A 27,108-nucleotide genomic window follows, 5' to 3' on the forward strand; every position below is an offset into this window, starting at 1 on the left:
GGTGTAATAAAACGTTACAACGCCGGTTTTTAACGTCGGATTTTTTGGTTTTGCTTGTGATTGTACAGTACAGTACAGGCCAAAAGCTTGGACACCTTCTCATTCAATGTGTTTTCTTTATTGACCATTTACATTGGTAGATTCTCACTGAAGGCATCAAAACTCCACGTGTTCATTCATAGTTATGTACTTAACAAAAAAGGTGAAATAACTGAAAACATGTTTTATATTCTAGTTTCTTTGCTCTGATTACTGCTTTGAACACTCTTGGCATTCTCTCGATGAGCTTCAAGAGGTCGTCACCTGAAATGCTTTTCCAACAGTCTTGAAGGAGTTCCCAGAGGTGTTTAGCACTTGTTTACCTTCACTCTGTGGTCCAGCTCTCCCCAAATCATCTTGACTGGGTTCAGGTCCGGTGACTGTGGAGGTCAGGTCTCCACTTTTTGTTAAGTACATAACTCCACATGTGTATAATTCATAGTTTTGTCCACATAGGTGTGTCCAAACTTTTGGCCTGTACTGTATGTTGCTTAGCTGACACTCTAGGCTGTTTAAGTCCAGCTATACAGGTATGGAGCTCAGGTATGGACTGAAGTACAGAGCGTCTGATAAATGCCATTTAATGAGGAAAACGAATTATAGAAATTAGGAAGGTCCTTTTTATTTGCGACTCCCGTGCAATTACAACAACAGAATATATACAAGTACACAAATATAACAACATTTTCCAGGATATGCTGTGAGGAGCAGAGGAGATCTGGAAGGTGCTCAGCACTCACTGCCGTGTGGACCTGGCACCCATGAGAGCGCCTCTGGTCTCGGTCTTGAGGATTTGGCAGCACACTTGGCTCCGGCCATGGTCCTCCACCGAGTACGTGCTCAGGCACAAATCCAGCCAAGGACGCTCATCTACAACAGGCAGCAGGACAGCAGCACATGTCGTTATTAGAATTTATTGTCTCTAAAATGTCTGTTTGGTTATTAAACATGCACATTTATAAACTACTTATCAGGAAATTCAATCTTCCCAACCCCCCTCTGATAATTATAGTGTTGACCCAAATTGAACCCCCACCCCCACCCCCTTTCTAAGACTAATCTGAGAGAAAACACCAAATCTTGTTCTTATAGAGAATCAGTTCCATTCACCTTTGTAGATCTGTCATTCACACAAATAAAAAGCGCGAAATCTATCTGGCAACACTGGTGACTGGGTCATTTAAAAAACCTCCACCAGTATTCGCCCCCTTTTTGGTTTTCCTACACCCCGCCGAATGTAATGCCACATCAGACGTATTTTGCTGTTTGGTGTAAAACAACACTGGATGAACTTTAAAAGATGTAGAGCGCTACTGAGTTGGCCAGGTGCCGTGTGGGATGAATGTTGTACCCATGCTGCTGTCCGGTGGTAGCAGCATGTTCGTAATCTGCTGGATTTGGTCCTGAGACTCCTGATCATCAGCAGCGTCAGCAGCAGACACGTGAAAGAAGCTTTCCTGTAGTGTGCAAGTGGAGATAATCAACATCTACGTGGTCAACCACGGCTACCATTTACATTTACGCCATTTGGCAGACGGCCTTATCCAGAGCGACTTACAACGTGAACAAAAAAGAAATATGTAAAATAACTTTTAAACATATAATTCTTAAAAATATATATATGTCTATGGACATAACCTTAAAAATGTATGGTAGTAGTCTGGTGGCTATGAACCAGAACACTGAGCAAGACACTTCACCCTGTGTGTCTCCAGGATAACTGTCCCTCTAACTACTGATTGTAAAGTGCTCTGGATAAGGGCATCTGAAGGCATCAAAACTCTTGAAGCTCATCGAGAGAATGCCAAGAGTGTGCAAAGCAGTAATCAGAGCAAAGGGTGGATATTTTGAAGAAACTAGAATATAAAACATGTTTCCAGTTATTTCACTGTTTTTGTTAAGTACATAACTCCACATGTGTTCATTCATACTTTTGATGCCTTCAGTGAGAATCTATCAATGTCATGAAAAGAAAACACATTGAATGAGAAGCTGTGTCCAAACTTTTGGCCTGTACTGTAAATGGTCCACAACCATCTCTAGGTTGGCCGTATGTGTCAAAATAACACGAATGAATGAACACCGTCCAGTCCATCACGCTGACTCAAACACAACTGACTGGAAACGAGATTTCAGAAGACCACAACACCTTTGCTCTAAGGTCCAATTCTGTAGCTCGGATGAAGGTAGACAGGAGTCAGCATGAGTTCCCTGACAGGTTAACAACAAACTGCGTGCATGTGGTTCAAAGTAGTTCATAAAGTGCAGAATGACTGGGGAGAAAGCTCCTTTGGCTCTGATGGATTATATGTAAATTGACAAGCTTTGTTGTGTTTCATGTTTTTTCTGAGACTTTTCTGTTGGAACATGTTGCTCATATTCTTTTACTGCATAATGAATCTCATAATGAATCATTATGAGATTTGGAAGAATGGTGAAAAGTCATGAGGAAATCACGTAACTAATCACCCACTGCAATCGCAAGTCCTGTGATGTGACAACACTTTCAAACAGAAAGACAGAACCTCTGAAACCACCATCTAACACGCTGTGCGACTAAAAAGGCACATCGAGTCGTGCACTACATCACTGGCATAAATGACAAAATAAGAAGAAGGCATAAAACAAATATATGCGACACTGCTGCATGCAGCTGTTTTCCCCGTGCGACAGATCTTCTTACAGCGTCCTCCCACACGAGCGCCTCCAGGGAGGCAGTGCCATCCTCCAGCTCCAACTTCATCAGGAGCCTGTACTGCATCAGCTGCACGCCGAGAGCTGCCAGAGACAGAGGAAGCAGAAACTGCTGAGCGGAGAAGAAGAAAAGGAAGTGGGGGTAATAATAATAAAAATACAATACTAATGTATTAGTCGTGATTAACACAAACACAAAAGTCTCCTCCTATTGAGTCGTGTAGTGAATGATTGGCTGCGGTGACACTCGACTCAAGAGTACCTTCAGAAATGTTCCTCTTATTCCACACATCAATGCCTTCAAAGGTCCCCAGAAGTGTTGGTTGAGAGCATCGTTTGCACCTGGGGGTTAGAAAAAAAGTACAGTACAGAAACAAATGAACATTAAAGCATTACAACATCGAAACCACTAAATTAGCATTTCATACTGAATAACGCAGCTAAACTAACTTAGTAATTTGATACAAAAATATCTGCTATTTATGAATCCACAGTGCTCTGGTTTGATCAATACTTGAACACAAAATGAAACCATAACGTATAACCTGGCTCAGTGGTTCCAGCGTATGTGCGGTAAGGTGAGGGCAAGATTATTCAACATGGAACCCCAATAAAATATTAACTGTGGTGCCTTTGAGAACAGATGAAGGAAAAGTAAAAACCTCTTGAAGCGGGGAATGTTACTGTCGCACAGCAATTTAAAACTTAAAACACAGTTTCCAACATTAATTGGTAAAAATAAATCGGATCCCTATTACATCTCATAATATTCAGGTAACCTGCAATATTATATGCGCAAACTTCACATTTCACGTGCAAAGGAGAACGCAAAGTGCACTCTGCAGATGACCTACACTTAACATTGCTGCGCAGGGTAATTGAGAATCCAACACAACAGCTTTAACAGTATTTTAATGGCTGTGAAGCTGCAGATCCAGTTCAGGTCCGAGTGACTACTGCACGGCACCCACATTTCATGCAGCCTTTAATTACATCCTTTTTGCTTTGCTGAAACGAACCCGTAGTGTCGTCTTTTGCCGCAGAAAAGGAAAGGCACAGTGAAGTCCATTAAGGTCCTCTTCCCTCCAGTCAATGTCAACGCAATCATTTTTTTATACAAAGGTGCCAGGCAGCACACCTCTTCAAAGGTGCCACCTAGTATAACGGAAGGAGAAAGAGGTGATAAATCATTATTTCACAGTCGGAAAAAGGGAAACGAATGCATTACAACAACCTGGAGGGATATCTGTGTCCATCTTTAATGTCTAGAGAGAGAGAGAGAGAGAGCCTTGATCTGCCCACGCTCACCCTGAATGTAAACCAGATCTTTGGAGTTAGTAACGAGGGTGACAGTCAAATCTTCAGGCTTGGACGACGAGTTGGAAAGTGCCTCCTGAAAGAGACGTCTCAACGTCTCCTCATCTGGGACCTCCTGACTGCCACGTGTAGAAGGAGAGATTTAATATCCATACAATAATAGCAGGCTAAATAAATGCAGTTGCAACATTCGTTCTACTTATTTCATTTTTGCATGAACATCAGTAGGTGACATAAGAGGACAAACTCACATTGTTTTACACTGGGGGCAGAACAGCTTCAGAGACTGGTAGAGACGTCGGGGCTGATATGATTTAACTTGTGCTCGAACATGGAACGCTGCCGGGGGACGGGAGTCCTTCACCTGGGCCAGGGTCACCTCCAGCAGACTGTGTTCACATGTACGAACTACAGACAGAAAACTCTAAATGCTGAATGGACCAAAGAGGCAAGAAAGTGGAAATAAAATAAATAAATAAAAACAATAGCAAACCTGTAGAAAATTCAACCCGGTTCATACCTGAAACGGCAAGAAAAAGATTAATTTAAATGCCACAAATGGAATGAATTGCATACAACATGGCCAAAACAACTAACAGACTTACAAAGAGACTCTGGGGGTGTATACCAGGTCATGTCATACAGGTCATCATTCATGAGGTCATCGTCATTGTCATTATCAATGTCAACGTAAGACTCCAGCACTCTGCAAAACAGACCGGAATCTTCGTTTGAAATACGTCTCTGTCTAATGACCAGATTAGAATAAAGCCAAGTTCGTATTGGACATGGAAAAAATGCAGCGACTCTGTTCATTATGCTTGTGTGCAGAATCCCAGGGAACACACCCCTTCAGCTGCTGCAGGTCCGGACTGTCGGAGGGCAGAACGCACAGTCCTCGGCCAAATGAGTTGCCCCCGTGTAAGTGGAAGCTGAGGCGCTCCTGCTGGCCACCAAGCTGAACACTCTGGGGCTGTGACACAGCGTGGAGGTTGTAGATCCGCAAGAACATGTCAGGCTGCCAAAACATAAAAAAAAAATAATAATAATAAAAAGTCTACCGCCAGTCTTAATCCATTGTGCTGGCCAAGTCTGAAAAAGACAAGTTCCTAATTCTGACCAGCAGGTGGCGCTGAGGTAACAGGGTACAACTTGGCAGAAATAGTCGAACAGAAAACCCTAATACTGACAGACAACTGAGTGACATTAAATGAATACCACTGATAAAGCTTTATCAAATCAGCCCTTAAATATGAGACCGTCTACCCCTGAATTATGCCATTTCGCCACTTCTCTGACCATGCTGTGGGGCCATCAGTCAAGTCCTAAGAGTTTAACGTTCCAGAAAGCGGATTCATTAAACGGATAACATAACGAAGCATTCTGAACTGTCTACATACAGTCCAAATAGTCAAAGTGCAAACACATTAAAAACACTTTTTTTACAGTAAAAACTTTCTCCTTGGTCCCCCTGCCCTATGGACACACACACACACACACACACACACACACACACACACACACACACACACACACACACACACACACACAGAGAGAGAGAGAGAGAGGAGAGAGAGAGAGAGAGAGAGAGAGAGAACGAGAGATATACATTTACATTTACAGCATTTATCAGACGCCCTTATCCAGAGCGACTTACAATCAGTAGTTACAGGGACAGTCTCCCTGGAGCAATTTAGGGTTAAGTGTCTTGCTCAGGGACACAATGGCAGTAAGTGGGATTTGAACCCGGGTCTTCTGGTTCATAGGCGAGTGTGTTACCCACTAGGCTACTACCACCCTGATATCACACACACAGATATTTTGCTTACTTGCCCAAAAAATTTACATGAAGAGCAACTCTTTAAAACTGCAGATGTTATAAATGTATATGTGTGTTTGTATACTGAGAGAGCATGTGCTATGATAACGCCATAATGCGTGAGCTAGAATGTACATCAAGGTGTTTATAATGGACTGCACAGTCAAGAAGATTAAATGATTTTATCAAAGCGTTCATCAGCAAAAGGCCGGAGGACACCACCCACGCACCTCTACAGACTTTACTCCAAAGCGGACACCTGCGATTGGACGGCTACTGAGCGTGAGCTTCTTGCACGCCCTGTCCGGCCATGTTTCAGCATGAAGTAAAGCCAGTCCACGGCTGCCACACGCTGTTTGCTGTTTATGGACGCTGCCAAATAAGTTCCCCGGCATTACGGCATTTTAAATCAGTGTTCAGTGCCGTAAACCACTAGAGCCATATAAAATGGATGAATTGCCAAGCCGCCGTGCAAAGGTAGAGAAGGGGCACTTGGACTATGGGAAGACACACACACACACACACACACAGGGGATGAGTGTCATCTCTGTCTGAAAAGATCATAGGTAGGGAATGTGTGGGTGCTCTGACAGCCCAGGTGCTCCCCATATCTTCTCCTCTCTGTGCATAATTGATGGCCAGGAGTGTAGCCAGGGAAGAAGCCACAGCGCTGTACCGAGAACTGCTGGAACAACGCAACATGGTTCACATTAAAGAGTTAATTGAATAATTTATGAATCTTTGTGCTCCCAATGTGTAAAATGTTATATGTGTAACTGTTATAGTGACATAAGACTAGGAATTCTGAGCAATAAAATAAACTGACGTCAGGTGTCGAGAGCATAGCTAACTGAGCAGTCCACTACACTCTGTCAACTGTATTCTAAATCATAGCCTTCTGAATACATTTTAATGAAGTCCAAACGAACATCTGAATGTACACGGTTTACTGCAAGATGAATATTAATGGATGTAAGAACATAGGGTTGTCCTGTACAGCCCCTTCATCTGTTTATTAGCTTTTTTTTTTTTTCGTCATTTATGTATTGTTTAAGAGTGGCCAATGCCACATTCCCAAAACACGTATGCAGCTGCATGTATATAAATGATATTTAAAAAGCAGTTCTATATAAGAAACTATAATAGCCTTCAGTGCAAGAAAAGAATGTAAAAATGCCATTGATGCCTTGACAACCTTGTAGACACAAGTTCTGTTCATTTTTGGAGAAAATCACACTTCCTAAGAGGGCAATAAACTAGGCCAAACTGGGCCACACTACACCCAGTCTGTCAAAAAGCTGAAGGTTAGAGCTCAGCATGAAGTGTTTTTCTCTTTCTAAGTGTGGCAGAATGGATAGAGCAATAGGGGGGAACTGTACTGGTGAACATTTTTCCTAACAATAAGTCTGATAACAACATTCAACGAATTCAGCCAAACGATAACATCAAGCATTAGAATCCAAATATCTTGGAATTCATGCAAATGTATTTACTTAAGTCTGGTCACATTTACACATATTAAAACTGCAATAGAAGTCTAAAGGGCTGTCCACCCACATCACACACAAACACGTTAATAAGGAGTTTAAATGAATTAAGGCAGCTGCATTTTGTTTACTTCCTATGTGGGGGGGTCTGTGACAGTGACACAGATGCGAAATTCAGCCTAGCCAGAGACAATCCCAACATGAAGATGAAGACTGACAAGGATGGCGTTTTAGAGCCACATCTATGTTGTTCTTGAAATTAAATAATGGGAATAATTTAATGAAGGTGCACATGACACGCCTACATCCGGATGCTTTTAAAAACACATGAACATGTGGATGACTGCATTTTGGTTAATTCATGATTAAATCACAATGAATGAATGATTAAATCCCATAAATTGTAGGTTTATGGCAAATACTGGCTAAATACAGCCTAACCGCTATTGAGACAATGGACATCTGGGCAGTGTCAGCAGCACTGTAATACTGGTGTGTGTGTGTGTGTGTGTGTGTGTGTGTGTGGGAGGGGGTGTATTAGAGACCCCTCACCGCGAGAATCACCACATGCGTCCGTGACAGCCATATCGATCTGCCCACCTCCCCCACTTTGCCGTCCCTCACAGCCAGCTTAATACTAATGGCCTTCGTTATTCTCTCTTTACAATACTCCTGAATGCCATGGCACGGCTATTACACACAACGCTGTAAATGATAAGGCCCACCATTATTGATGGAGGGCAAGTACATCCATTCTAAAGACCCTTGAAATGGGTTGATTGAGTTAAAAATTTGTACTTAAGCTTCAGAGGGCCTAAACCGGTTACTAATATAATTCACACGACTTGTGAAGAACCCTTTTAACACAGTTAATTTTTTGACAATTTGTCAATTGCCTCGTGTCAGCAGCTTTTACAGTTAATGCAGTGGTTTCCGGGGCCTGTTACGTCTCCTTTTATTGACCTGTCCATATTAGTTACCATTGCGAAATCTACATATAATTACAACAACTCAATAGAGCCACACATAAGAGTCGTTATCTATCAATGCAACATTTAGTCAAAAAATTATGTGTTGTTTTTTTAGCATGTCCCCCAACCCCAAAATTCCAAGTTGACGTCATCCATGTTATTAAATTACCCTTACATGAATACATAAATAAATAATCTTCCGGCAGCTTGTTAATACCACCAAAAGCAGTAAAGACTTGTGTCATGCTGCAACACACTCTGTTGGGATCCACAGGATTGCCAAGAGCTGTTTTTCAACCCCCTCCTCAAAACACAAAACTTTCAAATAAAAATCAATACGCAGCACGACCACCAACCGAGGCTGAAAAATAAGCACGTCGGGTCCGCTATCCACTAAAAACACTCCATGCACCGCTCCTAAAATGAATGGCTTCTTTTTTCTTTTTTTTATGAAGTGAATGCAGTGTGAGCTACTAATGAACACGGTGAGATTTGAAGGGTGATCCATCAAAGAAGAAAATGCAACTAAAACATAAAAAAAAAAAAAAAAACGAACAAAGGCTGGCTAACTCTATTCAAAAGCCAAGCATGCACTGCAACAATGGTGTTGCAGCTAGTCCTTGGATGAGACACTTTTTTTTTTTTGGTGACCAGAAAAGTTTTTCTGGTCCTTTCACTGCTTTTTTTTTTATGGGGAGAATAAATGAGGCATTTGACCTGTCAGTCCATGTAAAATGTTAACTTTAGAGGATTCTCGAGTGCAGTTATATATCTCACCCCGCATTCTCAAAACAGGGAAATCCATCAAGTTCACAATATCCAGAGAACTCAGATTTGTTCTTTCGGCTGCCTGCCTGAGCAGAAGTCGGCGGCCTTTGGCATCTGTTCGCCCTTACAGCATCTTAACTCAGGATGACAAACACTCCGAGACGCATTCAGGAGCAGCGTGTCAGCGGAAAGTCGGGTGTGGCGAGCGTCTCCTCTTCATCTTACCTTCACTGCTTGGGCAAACTCCACGTGATTGTCAAAGACCAGGATGTTGGCTGTGAGGTTCTGCCTGTCTTTTGCCAGAGTGGAAGCTCCCTCCAGAGTACCTGGCTCCACGGCTACATTTACAAGAGGATGGGTGCACTTGGAGCCGTCCCACACCTGAAGAATGGAAAATAAATCAATAGATATCGCCACAAAAATGCCTTTTTTTGTGCCATACGTATATTTTTTAATCATTGAAAGCTGGTTGGTGTGGTTGTTAAATGTGAGGAACACCACAGCCTTTCCTTGCCTCCACTGACGGCTCTTCATCCTGGATGCAGCACACAATCAAAGCCAACATGTTTCATTGGGAACCAGGCTTGCTTTGAGGTGCACAGGTACCACTGGAAACTTTTCCTTTTGAAAACGTACTCGAAACTTGTTGAGAGGACGTTTATTTGCACTGGTGATTCAGAATACTCCTCCTCACACCCCCTCTCCAAAGAAACATCAAAAAGCCGTGACGGCGTCTCGCGTAATGACTGCAGCGCAGACGCAGAACACGGCGCTGATCAGATGAATCCAAAGACCCTCGGTGAAATGGGCACGCTCATAAAGCCATGAATGTGCGTGTCTCTGATCTTCAGAGTATTATGGCTTGAGACTCGCCAGTCTGGTGCAGCCTCTAGATAATCACCAATTACCAGAAAAAAAAAAAAAGAAAAGGGCTGAAGCTGAGCTTTCCCTCCTCCTGGACAAACTAAATGAGATTGAGGAAAAGACTGCTCTACATCTGGCACTTCACAGTAAACCCTAAGCCTTGTCCTTCAGAATAGTCATCACACCAGAGCCGTTCACAAATAAACTGCATCTCAGCCCTTTATGTTCTTCATCTTAACCTTTTTTACGCTTGATTTCCAAACACGAGATATCCTGCTCTGAGAGCATCCCGATGTTCTCCATGACAGCATGGTTGGCCACGTAATGGCACATCACAGAGATGAATGCAATTCAAGTCTTCTTTCCCCCTGAAGCACTGTTCACCATTTATTTCAAAAACTTGCATCAGGTACATCCCGAAAAACACAACCGGTTTCATAATCTGGACTACAAAAGAAAGAATAAACTCTAACTGCAGAACGTGCAATATTAAAGAAAAAACACCTGAAGGAGAAAGGCCACCGCCAATCAGTAATGAAATGATCCTGATAGGAAAGAAGTCTTCCAGCATGATGATGAGACCCCAGACCCAAGCGTGAAAACGATGGTAATCATATGTCCTTCAGACACCATTTACATTCAACCTGGGAGATCGGACCCCCATTGTGCTGTTACATTGTTGTTAAAGAGTCTGATGATATTACTGAACATGTTATGGTGCCTCCACTTCCAATTTGATCATGTACCTTTAGCAAGATGCAGCTGCTATCTATGCAAGCTTTGGCCAGCACTTGGCAGGTGAGGTTGAAGAACGTTTTGGGCTGGACGGCTGACAGTGGAATGGTGGGTTCACTGGGAAGCAGAGAATGTTCGGCCGCCCACTGGCGCAGCGTCGCCACCATGCGACGATCCTCTTCACCAAAGTGGAACGTCTTGCTAGAAGTACGTGGCACAATAGCACTGTCCACGGTCCCGTCAAACGTAACTGCAGACCACCTCCAGCTGGTTAATAAGCTCATTGAGCCACTGAACATCTGAGTCTTTTTGAGGGACACAGAAACAAATAAGTAGGCATTTTGCAATAAATAAATACATTTAAACCCAAGCACAGTACTGTTATTTTCTCACCTTCATCCTGTGAAGGCGAATGATGTCCCCAACCATGAAGATTTTGGGGTGGTCTTCAAGCTTTGAGCTGAAGATGGTGCAGCCAACTTTAACACCCGACTGGTCAGTCAGTTTGAGAGTTGAGCAGTAATCTGTTGGTGATTTTTAAATAATAATAAAAAAATAAAAAAAACACCCACCTCCAAAGCTACATCTAACAATGACCACACCAAAGAGCAAAGTCATCTCTAATAGCCCTTGAGCTAACAGTCCTTGTCCTTGGACAAGTTTAATCACTTGAAAATACAGAACAAAGGCGAGTCTACCCAATGAAATTACAAGTGTTCATCCGGTGTGTCATGGTAAGTGGGGACTGTGATCATCATTTTAATTTCAAATTGGCCGTGTTTTGTAGCAGATAGAAAAGGTGAAAAGTGTCTGAGAATGCAGGCGCCACAGAGTCATTCAGTGGGTGGGGCAAGAGGGTGAATTCCCGCTTCACTTGACTGCCTGAAAGAACTGTACCACGTCTGATCAGAGGAAAAAATGACAACTTTCAAGGCGTTCAATATCACATGGAAAGAACATGTTCTCATCAACAACCTTTACTAAATTGTCTGAAATGATTGATTTGATTTGTCTGTGCTTCCACAAGAAAAAAGCCAAAACAAACGATATTTCATAAGATTTTAATCCTCCCTTTGTAGCTGGGATTTAAATCCTAAAACAGCGAATGATAAAATGTAGATAAAATGTCTTGATATGAACAGATCACACCCCCGTAAGGATTACAGATTTAACATCCAAATTTAGCTCCATCAGGCTTGCTCCCATTGAGAACTCAATTGACCGTGTTTCCCCAGGTGGGTGAGACAGCAGGGTTTCTTGCTTCTAATTGCTTGGTAGCAATGCCTGTTGACGGTGGGGTGTATGGATTTGCTGGTGGAATCTGGAAAATGTGCTGCCAACCTCTAGCATGGCCTCCCGTGGCGAAACAGTCACATCATAACACGGTAATTGTAGTTTCTGATTACATGTGTGACACCGGTCATCATACCGTGTGACCAAACAAGATTTCTTTATTGTTAGAAAGAAAAAAAAAAAAACACATTTTAAAGAAATCTATTCCTTTTCTTTTATTCAGTGACAAAATTAGAATTGATTTGTTGTTGAGGTCAGCAGCCAAGGAGAAACAGGGGGAGCACTTACCCGTGCCTTTTGTAGGGAAGGGTTGTTTGAAAAAGGTCACAACTGCATAGACATTCACTACTGTTCCAGGCTGCAGTTCGTTTAGGGGCACATAGTCGTACTTTGGCTGTGAATATACAAAGACCATCCAGAGCATGGTGAATAATAAAGATCTCCACCAGTCTACTGTGGCTGACTAATTAGACCCAAGGTCTACCTCCAGTTCTCCCCTCAATGCATACAGTCAGGAAGGAAGAACGGAAGAGAGGAAGGACAGACGCGTTCAGCAGCACAAAGCGATGAGAGATGAATTTTTTTCTCCCTATAGAGTATAGAGTTGCTGAAAATCACAGGGAGGGGATAATATCCCAACTGTAACTCAAGTTTTCTACCAGTGGGGTTATACACAACTTCTATGTATTGAATAGCCTGCTTTGGAAATGTAAGTCGGTGATAGTGGCATGTGCCAAGATGATGTGCTCTTACTGCGCTCACAAACACATGAAGAAATGAGGAGATCCAAGAGTAAAAAGGCACTCTAACCTCACTGGTCTGTCTGGAAGGTGGCGTGGAGGGACATACCTGTGACAGAGGGGAAACGTTTAAAAGTTACTCCTGCATTTCAGGCATAACAGTAAACATGGCCCTGTATCATACCTCAGGATACAGTCAATTAAAAAATCATTCCATCAGGCAGCAACTAAAAAGTATTTTACGTTTGTTTAACCTTTTCATACACAGTGTGTGTGCAAACAGCCATTTGTTCCTCTCTAAATGTAAATGAGTTCCCTCTACTGGTCTGACTTGAACTCAACATTGAACATGAACTCAAGATTTACGGTTAAGTTTGAGAGCAGGTGTGGCTCATGAGTGCTGGCACTTAAAGGACCCCCCACCACCACCACCACCACCACCACACACACACACACACACACACACACACACATAAACAGCGGCTCTGACATTTAAAACTGAAGCAACATTTTGACGTCTTCACGTATTTGAGTCACTTTGGCTCAGTGGTGGCCTAGCAGTTAAGGAAGCGGGTGATGGTTAAAAGAAGAGGACACATTTTGTTGTGTGCACCATGTTCTGTGCTGCAGTGTATCACAATGACAATCACTTCACGTTCACATTCATTTGTGTTCCAAGATCGTATACATGGATCTGATGTGTGGGTCAGTAACAGGTCACTTGTAATATTGAATGAAAATAAAATTTATGAATCAATGTAGGCGCACAGAAAACTGAATATACTTACGTACACACAGGCATCCTGTCCATCCAGATGTAATATACATGGGTGTAATCTGTCTTTTTTCTCGGTGGTAGACTTCACAGTGAATCCTGCCATCAGGACCACATCCTGAACAGCAAAAAGCAAATGTGAGTCTGTTTAGACAGAGAAAGGGCAGGCTGACTCAGAATTTCACCATTCATACAACATTGCGTTGTCTGTTAAATAAGATGATTACATTTTGGTAGCTTTTCCATGTGTTAATATTTCTTCTTGGAACTGAGTGGGTGGGTACCAGCAAATGTGTTTCGTACATAGGGTGCACTGACTTCTGAAGACACACTTATTACTGTTTTATAATCTGAAAATCAGACCAACAAATTATTTTGGGTTTTATGCTGGAAGGAGTGGTGTTTGTTCAAGCTCGGCCCAGGCTGTGGATCTTCTGCCACTTTCATACGTGTACTTTTCACTGTCATAAGTTGAACTCTGTGCATGATGTTCTTGAACATTTTAATTTCACACACAAATAGGTCCGTTTCTTGGCTAACAAGTGATATGAAGAAAGGTGACCAAGGTGACAAATGATATGAAGCAAGGTTGCACTGCTTGTACATTTTGATTTGTCACGTGTGTAACAGCCCCTCCTGGTCATCACATCCTTGTTGTGTTTCCAAAGGAGCGTGACATGCCCTAAAATACACCCCAGAGTAATTAAGAGAGTTGGGCTCTTTTCTCTGCTGTCAAAATATGCTGCTTAAATGTTTGAAATCATCAAAGGCGAAGCTGACGTAGAGTTGACCGCTTGAAGAAAAATTAAAAACAGAACGTTAACACCCTTTAAGCAGATGATTAAATGCAAGTTTCCTTCATGTGGAAAAACAGATCCTTCCAAGTAGAAGCAAGACTCCTGGCTGGAATTCAGAAAACATACAATGGAACAGTCTGGTGATGGTGTGAATGTGTGCATCATTGAAAGATGTATGTGCGAGTCGGACTGTGGGTGTTTTGCGAACACCAAGGCCAACACAGGTGCATTCTTGAAAAATTCTTCACATTCTGCACTGAATGCACTGTGCCATAAAAAAGGATTCCCATTGCCAAGTTAAAGGTCAGATCTAGAAAGTTTTGTTGTAGCCAGCGCAGTGTTATTGTACCACCTGCTGTCCATCCATGTCCTCCTGTCATAAACTCATACTAAACATAGATCAAAGGTGGTCTTCAGAGAGTCTGGGGGCATTACTGATCAGTGTAGCTCTGAATTAGTGCTCACTAACCCCCACTTCCTGCCGCTGAGTTACTCCAGGGGCGACTGTTCCTGTAATTAGTGAACGAAAGACCAACAGTTAAATGGCTAAATTTAGTTGTTGTATGCCTGCAACAACTGAACTAGGATCAAAAGCTACTAATGGATTTACTGAAATAAAATTAAAATAAAAATGAAAACCACACACCACACTGCACAAGTTGTGTATTATGCATTAGCCACAAATCAGTTGTTTTGACAACGAGGTCCGATTTTGTCCACTTTTAGACACTTTTGGGGAGGAATAATTGCCTAAGGACTTGCAGAGTGCATATTTGTGTCTTTAATCCTCTCGGAAGCAGCAGGCTGAGCTGACAATGCCTGGTGCTACGATACCTCGCAAAGTCAGCCAACCCTCCAAGCGTCTCCTGGAGGATTACAGAGAAAGTCTCTCCTGCTACTCAAAGGAATAAAAAAACAAGCTAAACTGCAAGCAATACAATGCAGTTTGATGCACTCCCATGGTTTATGACAAACGCCCTCCCCTTCCTAGGTTTGGTGATATTTACAATGGTTCTGTTGTTTAAAATCAAGGAACTACAAAAAAAAAAAAAAGTCTGAAGATATAAACACACTTGATGAAACATCTCACCATATGGACACCTAACGCAAAGGTCTCTCTCAATCACGGAGACGTTTGGAGAACTGAGGCGTGCATTCTACATCATAACAATAAATGTTTCACATGTGTCCATATATGAGGCTTGGGAAGAACCCAGCTCAACTCATTCAAAGGGCAATTCTAAACCAACACATGTCTCAGAGTATCTGTGATGTTATTCACAAACCGTGTTAGAAAGGAAAGTGATCGTGCAATGTGTATATCACATGAAACAAACTGTCATACAGAAAGCCACATTCCATGCAGAAGAGACATTTTAAGATGTAAAGTTTAAAATAAATCCTTTATGCGTTGTACTTATTATTAAACACCAAAACACAAATGACTGCACTGTAGTACAAGGAGTAAAAGTTGTTTTTCCTGCTGTGTTACTACACCCCTCCCCCCAAAACAGGAGAAACACCTTTCACCCCTGACTATCATTAGTCAGGGGTATATATAACTATATATAACTGTATAACTATTTTGCCATTTTATAAAAGACAATAGTTCTGATTGGTTGTGTGACATAAATGACGACACTTATTTACTTATGGTGGTAGTAGCCTAGTGGGTAACACACTCGCCTATGAACCAGAAGACCCGGGTTCGAATCCCACTTACTACCATTGTGTCCCTGAGCAAGACACTTAACCCTAAATTGCTCCAGGGAGACTGTCCCTGTAACTACTGATTGTAAGTCGCTCTGGATAAGGGCGTCTGATAAATGCTGTAAATGTAAATGTAAATGTACTTGTAAGCTCATATTAGATAGAAAAAATGTTCAAACCGGATTCCAAGAAAGTTGGGACACTATACAAGTCGTGAATAAAAACTGAATGCTATGATGTGGAGGTGCCAACTTCTAATATTTTATTTGGAACAGAACATAAAATCACAGAACAAAAGTTTAAACTGAGAAAATTTATAATTTTAACGGAAAACTACATTGATTCAGAATTTCATGGTGTCAACAAATCCCAAAAAAGTTGGGACAAGGCCATTTTCACCACTGTGTGGCATCTCCCCTTCTCCTTACAACACTCAACAGACGTCTGGGGACCGAGGAGACCAGTTACTCAAGTTTAGAAATAGGAATGCTCTCCCATTCTTGTCTAATACAGGCCTCTAACTGTTCAATCGTCTTGGGCCTGCATTGATGCCATTGGTGCCTTTCCAGACATGCAAGCTGCCCATGCCACACGCACTCATGCAACCCCATACCATCAGAGATGCAGGCTTCTGAACAGAGCGTTGATAACAACTTGGGTTGTCCTTGTCCTCTTTGGTCCAGATGATATGGCGTCCCAGATATCCAAAAAGAACTTCGAATCGTGACTCGTCTGACCACAGAACAGTCTTCCATTTTGCCACACTCCATTTTAAATTATCCCTGGCCCAGTGAAAACGCCTTGTGGATCTTGCTTCTTCTTTGCACTGTAGAGTTTCAGCTGGCAACGGCGGATGGCACGGTGTATTGTGTTCACTGACAATGGTTTCCTGAGCCCATTCTGTGATTTCCTTTACAGAAGCATTCCTGGTTGTGGTGCAGTGTCGTTTAAGGGCCCAGAGATCACGGGCATCCAGTATGGTTTTATGGCCTTGACCCTTATGCACAGAGATTGTTCCAGATTCTCTGAATCTTCGGATGATGTTATGCACAGTTGATGATGATAGATGCAAAGTCTTTGCAATTTTTCGCTGGGTAACACCTTTCTGCGCAACATTGTGGAAATTGGTGATCCTATACCCATCTTGGCTTCTGAGAGACACTGCCACTCTGAGAAGCTCTTTTTATACCCAATCATGTTGCCAATTGACCTAATTAGTGTTAATTGGTCTTCCAGCTCTTCGTTATGCTCAGATTTACTTTTTCCAGCCTCTTATTGCTACTTGTCCTAACTTTTTTGGGATTTGTTGACACCGTGAAATATTTTTTCTTTAAAATTATACATTTACTCGGATTAAACGTTTTATCTGTCATCTACGTTCTATTACAAATAAAATATTGACATTTGCCATCTCCACATCATTGCATTCAGTTTTTATTCACAATTTGTTTAGTGTCCCAACTTTTTTGGAATCCGGTTTGTTGAAGAGATGCACTCTCATCAACAGCTGCCTTTACTAGTGAAGAAAAAGTTCAACTGGTGGCACTGGGCAAGCTGAGGTAATGTATGGGCAGAAAACTGGGAGATTTCTTAAAAAAAAAAAAAAAAAAAAAAAAAAAAAAAAAAAAAAGTCACTTCTGACAGAGGAGAAGAAGAGACTGAGATGTCTGCGAGTACATGGCAGTGCATTTTTCTCTCTGACAGACGCCCTGTCTGTAAACAGGCTGACAGCTTACAGGGAATGAATTTGTAACAGAGAACATATTACATGGGACTGTCCATACTCATGAATTGAGGTTTTGAAATTTAAAATGTTTTTGTCACTGTGTGTGCATTTTTATATTTTGTACGTTAGCTTTAAGCTTTGTTATTTCACATTATAAATAGGTCAAGGCTAGGCAGTAACTAATTCAAAAATCTACATAAATGTCTGTGAGACTTGATCTGTATATGATATATTTTTTTTAAACTAAGGCATACCCCTTGATTGACAGAGTGTGAGAAGTCCTTGGCCAGTTCTCCAAATAGGATGGCATTGATTGATGTCTTCTCAGATGCTGAGCTCTGTTGGGGGTCATGGTCTGAAGTACACAGAAGAAGCCCAGAATAATTGATGAAATTTATGTTTGCCTGACAATGACAGCATCATGCTCTACGAAATGTTGGTGTACACGATAACTCATCAGCAAGATTAATCAACAAACTATTATAAATAAATAAACACTATTTATGAATAAACACATCAAAAAATTAAACAGGCATGCGTCATCAATCCTTTCACAATTACTCGGTGGATATGTATCAATGCCATGCTACATTTTACTGCCTCAAGTAAGAATAAAGCCGCACATAAAATGCCTCCCAAGCAACAATGAACTTCAATAGAAAAGTGATATCCAGCAAATAAACAATTTCCATGAAGAGTAAAGCAGAGAAGGCAACAAAGGCTTCATCTGAACATTTTTAGACATATTCAGGCATTCAAATGGCGAAAACTGAATGATAATAAGGAAATGTGATTTTGTAATAAATATGCAGAATACAAGCTATGCATTACCTTGAATAACAGTCTTTAGCATGCCGTTGGGGTTCTCTCCTCTACATATCAAACAACCCTTTGAAATCACTGTACCCTACAAAAGAAAACATGCTATAACAAACACCTAGAAGCCGCATAAACATGAATATGATTAGTAAAATACTAATAAAAACAAGGACAAGGACATTGGGACACAATAGAGACTCACAATATACAGTACAGGCCAAACGTTTGGACACACCTTCTCATTCAATGTGTTTTCTTTATTTTCATGACCATTTACATTGGTAGATTCTCACTGAAGGAATCAAAACTAGGAATGAACACATATTGAGTTATGCACTTAACAAAAAAAGATGAAATAACTGAAGACATGTTTTATATTCTAGTTTCTTTGCTCTGATTACTGCTTTGCACACTCTTGACATTCTCTCAATGAGCTTCAAGAGGTCGTCACCTGAAATGGTTTCCCAACAGTCTTGAAGGAGTTCCCAGAGGTGTTTAGCACTTGTTGGCCCCTTTGCCTTCACTCTGTGGTCCAGCTCACCCCGAACTATCTCGACTGGGTTCAGGTCCGGTGACTGTGGAGGTCAGGTCTCCACTTTTTGTTAAGTACATTGAATGAGAAGGTGTGTCCAAACTTTTGGCCTGTACTGTGTGTAAGGAATTTCTATCCACGAAGCATATCGAGAAAATTATTATATATTATACTGCAAACCATGACCTACGTCTGACAAGTTTGTGGATCAGAAACCTTGAATTAAAGAGGATAAAGGAAGGAGACGGGTGTAGGGAGACTGATAGCAATCAATCACCTTCATTGGTCTCTCCCCATTTTACAAGTTCATCTTCTGGGTTTCAGAAAGGGTTGGTGGGTAGTTAGTTACAGAAAAATAACAAGCTTCATTTCTCCCACTTTACCCATGACTTATTAAGCCCTCGTTACCCAATTCCTTATCTGGACTATATAATATTATTGCACGTTTTTTATTTATTTATTTAAGCAATGCACATAAGACAACACTACTTTTTTATATTACGAGACAAAAAATGTTATATTATGCAAATGTTATATTATGAAACAAAAAACAGACACTTTAGCATAAATCCATAACTCAAAACCAACCCGTATGCCTGTCTTGTCAGTGGAGTTTTCATTCAGGAGTGGTATGGAAATTACATGCAGATCCTGTGGTGCCTGGGTTTCCAGGTCTGACAGGGCTTTAACAACGTAGACGGGCATGACTGAACACTGCCTGAAATGCAATAATAAATAAATACATACATACATACATATTGTCAATATCAATATCAGTGTAGTTTTCAGTCGCATTATATAGTAAGGGAAAGGAAAAAAGTTAGACTGCGTCTGATGACAAAGCACTTAAAGCCCTGGTTTGCAAGTCATGTAACCATAGCTGCACCTGTCTAAGCCAATTCTGGTGGATATATGGTGGGGCAGTGGTGGCCTAGCGGGTAAGGAAATAGACCCGTAATTGGAAGGTTCCCGAAACGCAAAGGTGCCACTGAGCAAAAGCACCGTCCCCACATACTGCTCTCCGGGTGCCTGTCACTGCTCACCAAGGGTGATGGTTAAAAGCAGAGGACACATTTCATTGTGTCACTGTGTGCTGTGTATGAAAACGACAATCTTGCAGTATATGGTAAAACGTTGACTGCAGTGAGTATATTATACAGTAAAGCCAGAATAACCATAGAATTTCAGATTTGGAACAAATTATTATGACTTTTACTGTGGATTGTCGTACGTGGCTGATGGGCTCACTGAACAGTACAAAATAGACAATTTCATTAAAAAGAATTAGAAGTGAAACAAACCACAACCCTGACAATACTGTAATGTCAAAGCATTGTGTAGTAAAGTATGATTCACATCCCATGTTCATTAGTCAGCCATTTTTAGTCTTCTGATCATCCCATCTGCCTTCCCTTTCACTATTTCAAATCTTTTCACACAGACCGATTTTCATTCCTCCTTTTATTCTTTTCATCGTTTCCCTCTCAGTGACATACATTGTTCTGTTCTCTTGTCCGCATTCCCTGCTCTTTTCATAGGCTGTCGGCATTTGCTAGTCTGTATTTAACTCAGTTTTCCGACAGTCGGTAGGTGTGCAGATAATGGTTCTAAACTAGCAGACGTGTAATACACAGCGATGTCAAAAAGAAATGAAACACACCAAGTCGGCACGGTAAACAATAAAACCTCATGACATCGGTGGCAAAAACAAGAACCATCTTGCAATAACGGATTTCACCGCAAACAAATACTCCCTCCCTCCTCCAGAGACAAAAACGCACCCATCTGTCTGGGACCCAAAGTTTGGCTGCAAGCGCGCTGAGCTGCAGAAGAACCAGAACAAACATGGAACCTGATGGCTGAAAGAGACCCAGAAAAAGCAAGAAAAAAAAACTGAATCAATTCGCCAAAGTACATAAAAAAAAATGGATGTAGAGACTCAAAAATAATAAATTATTATGAAACCGAGTCATAAATAAGCTAAATTTTTAACCGCGAGGAAGACCCGACACCTCTTGAACAATAGAGTGTGGATCTTCTACACTGAACATCTAGCCAACCCAGCAACGACACCGTGCCCAGTTCCAGCAATCGTACGTATTGTACACCAGTCAAAAACACGGCACCGCATCACAATTCCCCAGTCCAAACAACTGGCCGGGTCCTGGGGGAAGGAACCTTCTTACTCCCACAGCACATGTGATGGCTGCCTTGTTAAATAAAGATAAATACATACATACATACATACATATTGTCAATATCAATATCAGTGGAGTTTTCAGTCGCATTATATAGTAAGGCAAAGGAAAAAAGTCCTGTCACAGCCCTCCCACGAAGGTGACGTCGCACAGAGGAAATTATTTTCAGAGACTTTAAATGAATCAAATGCAACAATTCAGGCGGGGAATTCCAGGGAAAAGAGATACTTCAGAAGGCGCTGCATGTGGCATTCTTAATCAGTCGTGCCATGCGCGATTCCCTGCTTTTAAAAACGGACAACCGCTTTCCGCTCCGCTGCTAATTGGCCTGGAGACGTTTGCATTCTGTAGTCAGTGTTCTACAAGATGCGGGTTTTGAACTGTGCATTAAATCAATATGGGAGTTGAGGCCATTTCAGTGCTTATGCAGCAAAAGGAAAAAAATCACAAAGGGCCGGCGTGCCCTGCAAGCTCGTGCATTCGTTAAATTAGCGAGTGCAGCGTTTGGAATCAGAGGCCAAAAATTCATGAATTGTGATGAGCATTAAATTAATTGTAATACCATGACAGGACAGGCATGGCTTTACATTTCAGATATTACCACGAGGCTACAGAATTAAAAAAAAAAAAAAAAACATGGGTAGTTGATCTTTTTCACCACTGTTTGGCTATAAGTGAAAGTGAAGTGACTGTCACGGTGACAACGAAATCTGTCCTCTGCTTTTAACCATCAGACTTAGTGAGCAGTGGTCAGCCATGACAGGTGCCCATGGAGCAGTATGTGGGGACTGTGCTTTACTCAGTGGCACCAGTGGTTCGGCATTCGGACCGTCAACCTTCCAATTATGGGGCCGCTTCATTAACCGCTAGGCCACCACTGCCCAACAAGAGTAGATTGGGATGATTGGCAGCATTCACACAGCTCTACATTTCACACCCCTAAACTTTTTGCTTGCATTGGCAGGTGTTCTGTCGGATTGTCCTAATTGTCAGAATTTCCTACCGCAGCATATTTTTATAGCGACTGTTCCTGCTAGCTGTACAAATGCGATGTGCAACTTATTTATATAATAATTATACTGTACATAAACCACTGACAGGTCATAAACACAAGCATTTGGTGCTGCACTTACCGTGTTTTCTTTAACTACTCCAACTTTGAAAACCGGTGCGATGGCAGCATGCGTTTATGGGCGTGCACATGCGCAGTTGCATTTGGTAGGACGTTTCGATAAGTAGGATGAAATGATAGAACACCTGATAGAACACCACTGAACCACCAACGCAATGCATTAAGTCTACACACAACCATCAATCATCTAGAAAAGGCGATACTCATTAAAAAAAAACTAACCCTTACCGTAGGAGGCAGCAGAATAAAATGAGTGTGAGTTCAGTGTGTGTACTATATTCGTCAGCTAAGCTATAGCAGGAAAACGTGCAATGTAGTGCAAGCTAGAATAAATGAATGAACTTTCCTCGTGTAGGCAGAATATAGAACAGCCCCGACCTCTAGTTGATGTCACGATAGTCCGGTCCCTCGCTGACTGCAGTCGCGACGAATAACAGCACGTCAGCTACGCTAAACTAGCAAAGTGTGCTATTAAGCGCGCTCCCTAGAAATGTTCCAGTCGACTCTTGTGTGTGACCCTGCGCTGGAAAAAACACTCCGCTCAGAATAAAATGGCGAAACAGTGGTGCTCGGCGTTCTTTACTTTCACAAGGAGCCAAGTTAACCGCGTAGTGTTTGAACGAGCCGGTTAAAGTGACGCAGGCGGGTGCGCATGCGCACTGCACGCAGCGCCGCGTTTCCTGTGGCCGAGACGACGGGGGCGTGTCTGGATCGAGTTTGAGAGTTTGAGTAGAGAAATGGTCGAGTTCTTCTTCTTCAAAGATGCACACTTATAATGTGAAGCTTTAGATTTGCACGTCTCTCAGGTTTATTAATCAAAACAAATAAGGTACATTTGGAAAATTCTTGCATGACATTGTACATGTGAATCGCACAAGCTTCATGCTTAATGCATCGGGTCAAAGGAACCCACCACTGTATCATGCCACTAAAGGATGCAGGTCACGTTCACAGGGCAGTAGTAATGGCTCAATAAAAGGGAATGGTGGAAAAATACAGTGGTGGTGCAGAGGAGTGTGCAATGGACACATCTGAGAACAGACAAACTAGATGAGGCAGTTTATGGGAGAGATCTGATGAGAAAAGGTTAAAAGGACAAGAGCTGTGTGAATGATTTGAGGATGGGCTGTAGGAGGAATTTGAGTGGCAGGACTAGAGACTGTAGTGGTACATTTCATGGATAAAATGTTCCACTACAGTCTCTAGCTCTCTCTCACCAGTTTCATTTTGCTTCAGTGGCTTCCAGGAGCTGCGCATGACATATTCGAGGTTCCACTGTGGCTTTTGAAAAATATCCCAGCAGGACTGCCCCGGCCTACGTACCATATTTTATCGATATCCATGCTGCTTTTTTCCAGCTTCCATCTGTAAGTGACAGAGAGCACCAACCTTATGCAGGAAGAGCTCCCGGTATAAACTCTCGTCATGCCTGGCATCCAGATGGCGGAGCGAGTTGCCAGAGATCTTCATATCCATTAGTCATGTTCAAAAAACAATTAATACATTTCTTTCCAAGACAATCTCACCTCTTTAAAAAAAGGAATATTGCCTTTTTCTGTCGTTTATAAAGAAGTAAATGTAACGGTACTATGGCTGCTCAAACACCACAGATTATTACAGCTTTTTTGTGCTCATCCTTTGAATGTGTAACCATACAATATTTATTAAGACAATAAATGTAGGCATACAATATTTATTTGTGGCTGGTGCTACAAGGCATGTGCTATATAACTAGGTGTTCGATAATAGTACATCCTTACAGTCCAGTATATTCTTTTTAATAAAGATGGAAATACATTTTAAAATATTGAACTTTAAACTTGGGTTTTAACTTAAATTTTAAACCAGAAAATGCATATAATTTTGAAACAATATGAACACATACTGCAAGTACAGTAAGTATTCCATCTATAATGCATTTTCAGGCTGCAGAGTGGCATAAAAAAGAGTGGGCACCCTTGTTTAAAATATCTGTTCTGCAAGACACTTTTCTTATTTTGCATGCATTGCAAAAACCACCTCTTGAGGCACAGCATTGTTAATTTTGAGGTGTGATCATTATCTCACAGATGGTTTAAGGTCTGCTTCCAGAATTTGCTTTTATGTATTCAAATATTTTCCTCCATCTATCATTAAAAGTCCAAAATACGATCAACTATCCAAATGATAAATTGCTGGTAACAAGTGTTTTCTCCAAACATACCTTTGCTCATTGTCGCCAAAATGTTTGTATACTTCAAAATTTTCCGGTAAGGTGCAAGAAACTCATAGTGCTTTCTCCTGATGAGAGCATCAATTATGTAAATTTTTGTAATTATGTAATCCAGAATGCTAGTGAAATGCATAGGCAAGCTCATGACACTTGAAAGTAGAGACAGGTTTAAAGCACCAGGGATTGTATACAGCTTTGAAATCTGCATCACTTGAAGTGAAGTGAAAGTGATCAGTTGTCACATGTGACACACCACAGCACAGCACCCTAGTGCATAGAGTGAAATGTGGTTTCTGCATTTAACCCATCTCCTGAGGGAGCAGTGGACAGCCATGAAAAGCGCCCAGTGTGTGGGGACAGTACCTTGCCCAGTGGCACCTTCCAATTATGGGTCCTCTTCCTTAGCAGCTAGACTACCACTGCCCCATGAAGATGACCATGATGATGTCTCTGTCACAGCAGATCCCGTGAAGGGCCTGACCTGACACCTGACAAGAATGGATTGCAGGCCACGCTGTCGTGATTCCCTCCACCTGAAGACCCTCAGTGTAAAGGAGGTCCTACACCAGTGTTCCAAGTTCCGAAATTGAATGCCAAACCAACAACTGAACAGAGATATTAGCACTCAGGCACTCGTGTTATCTTAAATTCTTGGTCATGGTTTTTGGTCTTTGGTTTGTTGCTGTATATTGTCTGTCTTCTACATGGTTACGGTCTGAGTGAAAGCACTCAGGGTTTTGATGATTGGTGTTTTCTGTTTGTGTTCAGTATTTCAGGTGGTGCATGTGTGGTGAGTCCCCCCCGAGTGAATGCTACTGAACACTCCCCCCATAAATTGTATTTTATATTACATTTTAGATTGCATTTAATACTTAAAATCAATATGACTCATTACAGAGCATAGGAGGTCCATTAACCAGAGAAATATGTCTGTGACCCCTTTAGTGTCTGGTGTGGAATCTGCAGAACATATGGAGATATCAGGGTCTGATGAGTGTGGGATGCTATTGCTATTTAGATGAAGAATGTGTAACAGACATTGTACATGACTTGAGGCAAGATTAGAAAATAAAATGGTCCTGGACTCTCCCAGCTTGTAAGAGTGGACAATAAATTCCATGGACAGAAAATAACATTTGGCTGAGGGGAACAAACAAATCTGCAGCCTCCTCTTCTGGCAACCCTTTAATAGTTAGAGAGACACCAGTTGAGTGATGGATAGATATACTTTAATAAAATGAAGGTCAGGAATGGACCCTTGGTTGTACTCTAAACTGTTCAAGCAGTGATCTCACCAGTACATTTGCTGGTAAAAGCTATAAAAGTGCCTTGCATAGGAAAAAAAATATTTAAATGCTTTCAATGTATGTTATACATGTTTTAGCACATGAAGCTTTTCCATCACTGTAGCAAAACCAGCTTTTGAATTATCAGAATTGAGCATTATTTCCTTGGTTCTGTTTGCTTGCATAATTTTTTTCTGATAAACCAGAAGACACCGACCCACAATCTTCATACGCAGCATTCCACACCAAAACATTGCACTGCTGACTAGACTGCATGTTGAGGTGAGCAGAATACTGTTCCATATATCAGTGCAATTACACATTCCATTTTGGTTTGGGTGGTACTTACCATAGATCTATGAAATATGTATTTGAGGGTGTGTACTACTGAAAATAACTGCATGGTAACAAGTCTTTTTTGTTTTTAATGCTTCAATCATGCAAGATAAATGAATTACACCCCAGAACTCCTCCACTCCCTTGTATGTTCACCACGTTTATCTGAAATCTTATGCACCACCAAGGCTGACCATGAGGCTGAAAGCGTTTAATGGCTGCAGAAGAATCACCTCAGAAGTATCATGTTCTTCTGAGATCTTCTCACGACATCGGTGGTGAAAACGTTTCCGAGTTTCACAAGGATTTGACAGAACAAGAAGCACTTACCTGCACTGACACCAAGACCTCTAACATGGCTGTGTAGCTCATGTCTTTACTAGTCATGAAAGAGTTTAGTCAGGAAGGAATCATTTATTTTCATACCAAGGCACGAACATTGCTGCATTTGCCAAGGAATAATCTACCTGAACAGTTGTGTACCTGTGTTTGAACAGCAAATTGCTTTGCCAGGCTCCTAAATTAGCAGCTATGCAAATGGTTTGGAATTTTTCCCCCTTTTTCTCAAGAGAATGAATTGCCTTACGTAGGGCAAAATAGCTGGAAATGCTGAGAGGTGAGAAAATAAATGAGAGGCGCATTACATGGAAACAAAACAAGCTGATTTTGATAGCAATTAACATTAATTCACATTTCATCTTGTTCCAAGAATAGGAAAAATTCATATTGGTTTTTAAAAATTAAATGAAACATTATGGTAGATGAAGGCGCCAGGCAGTAGCAGCAAGTGAACATTTAGTCCTAGAAGTTGATGTGGTGGAAGCAGAAAAGATTAGTAAGTGTAAGGATTTACATCAT

At 41.5% G+C, this 27,108-nt stretch overlaps 1 protein-coding gene across 1 annotated transcript; it reads right to left on the reverse strand.

Moving 5' to 3' along the window:
- Positions 1-636: 636 nt before the first annotated feature.
- Positions 637-23,035, reverse strand: pot1 (protection of telomeres 1 homolog). Its single transcript, XM_028958738.1, has 20 exons — positions 22,418-23,035; positions 19,675-19,804; positions 18,567-18,642; positions 17,990-18,090; positions 13,516-13,620; positions 12,798-12,836; positions 12,276-12,381; positions 11,088-11,218; positions 10,706-10,999; positions 9,321-9,476; positions 4,899-5,068; positions 4,656-4,756; positions 4,544-4,570; positions 4,302-4,458; positions 4,042-4,169; positions 3,753-3,888; positions 2,996-3,075; positions 2,723-2,817; positions 1,391-1,496; positions 637-909 (listed from the first exon to the last, which is right to left on the reverse strand). The coding sequence occupies exons 2-20, from the start codon at positions 19,789-19,791 to the stop codon at positions 776-778; spliced, it is 2,259 nt and encodes a 752-aa protein (XP_028814571.1). The 5' UTR covers positions 19,792-19,804; positions 22,418-23,035; the 3' UTR covers positions 637-775.
- Between the last annotated feature and the right edge of the window lie 4,073 nt (positions 23,036-27,108).

The sequence above is a fragment of the Denticeps clupeoides genome, chromosome 17 (genome assembly GCF_900700375.1).
Source record: "Denticeps clupeoides chromosome 17, fDenClu1.1, whole genome shotgun sequence".
Classification (NCBI taxonomy): Eukaryota; Metazoa; Chordata; class Actinopteri; order Clupeiformes; family Denticipitidae; genus Denticeps; species Denticeps clupeoides.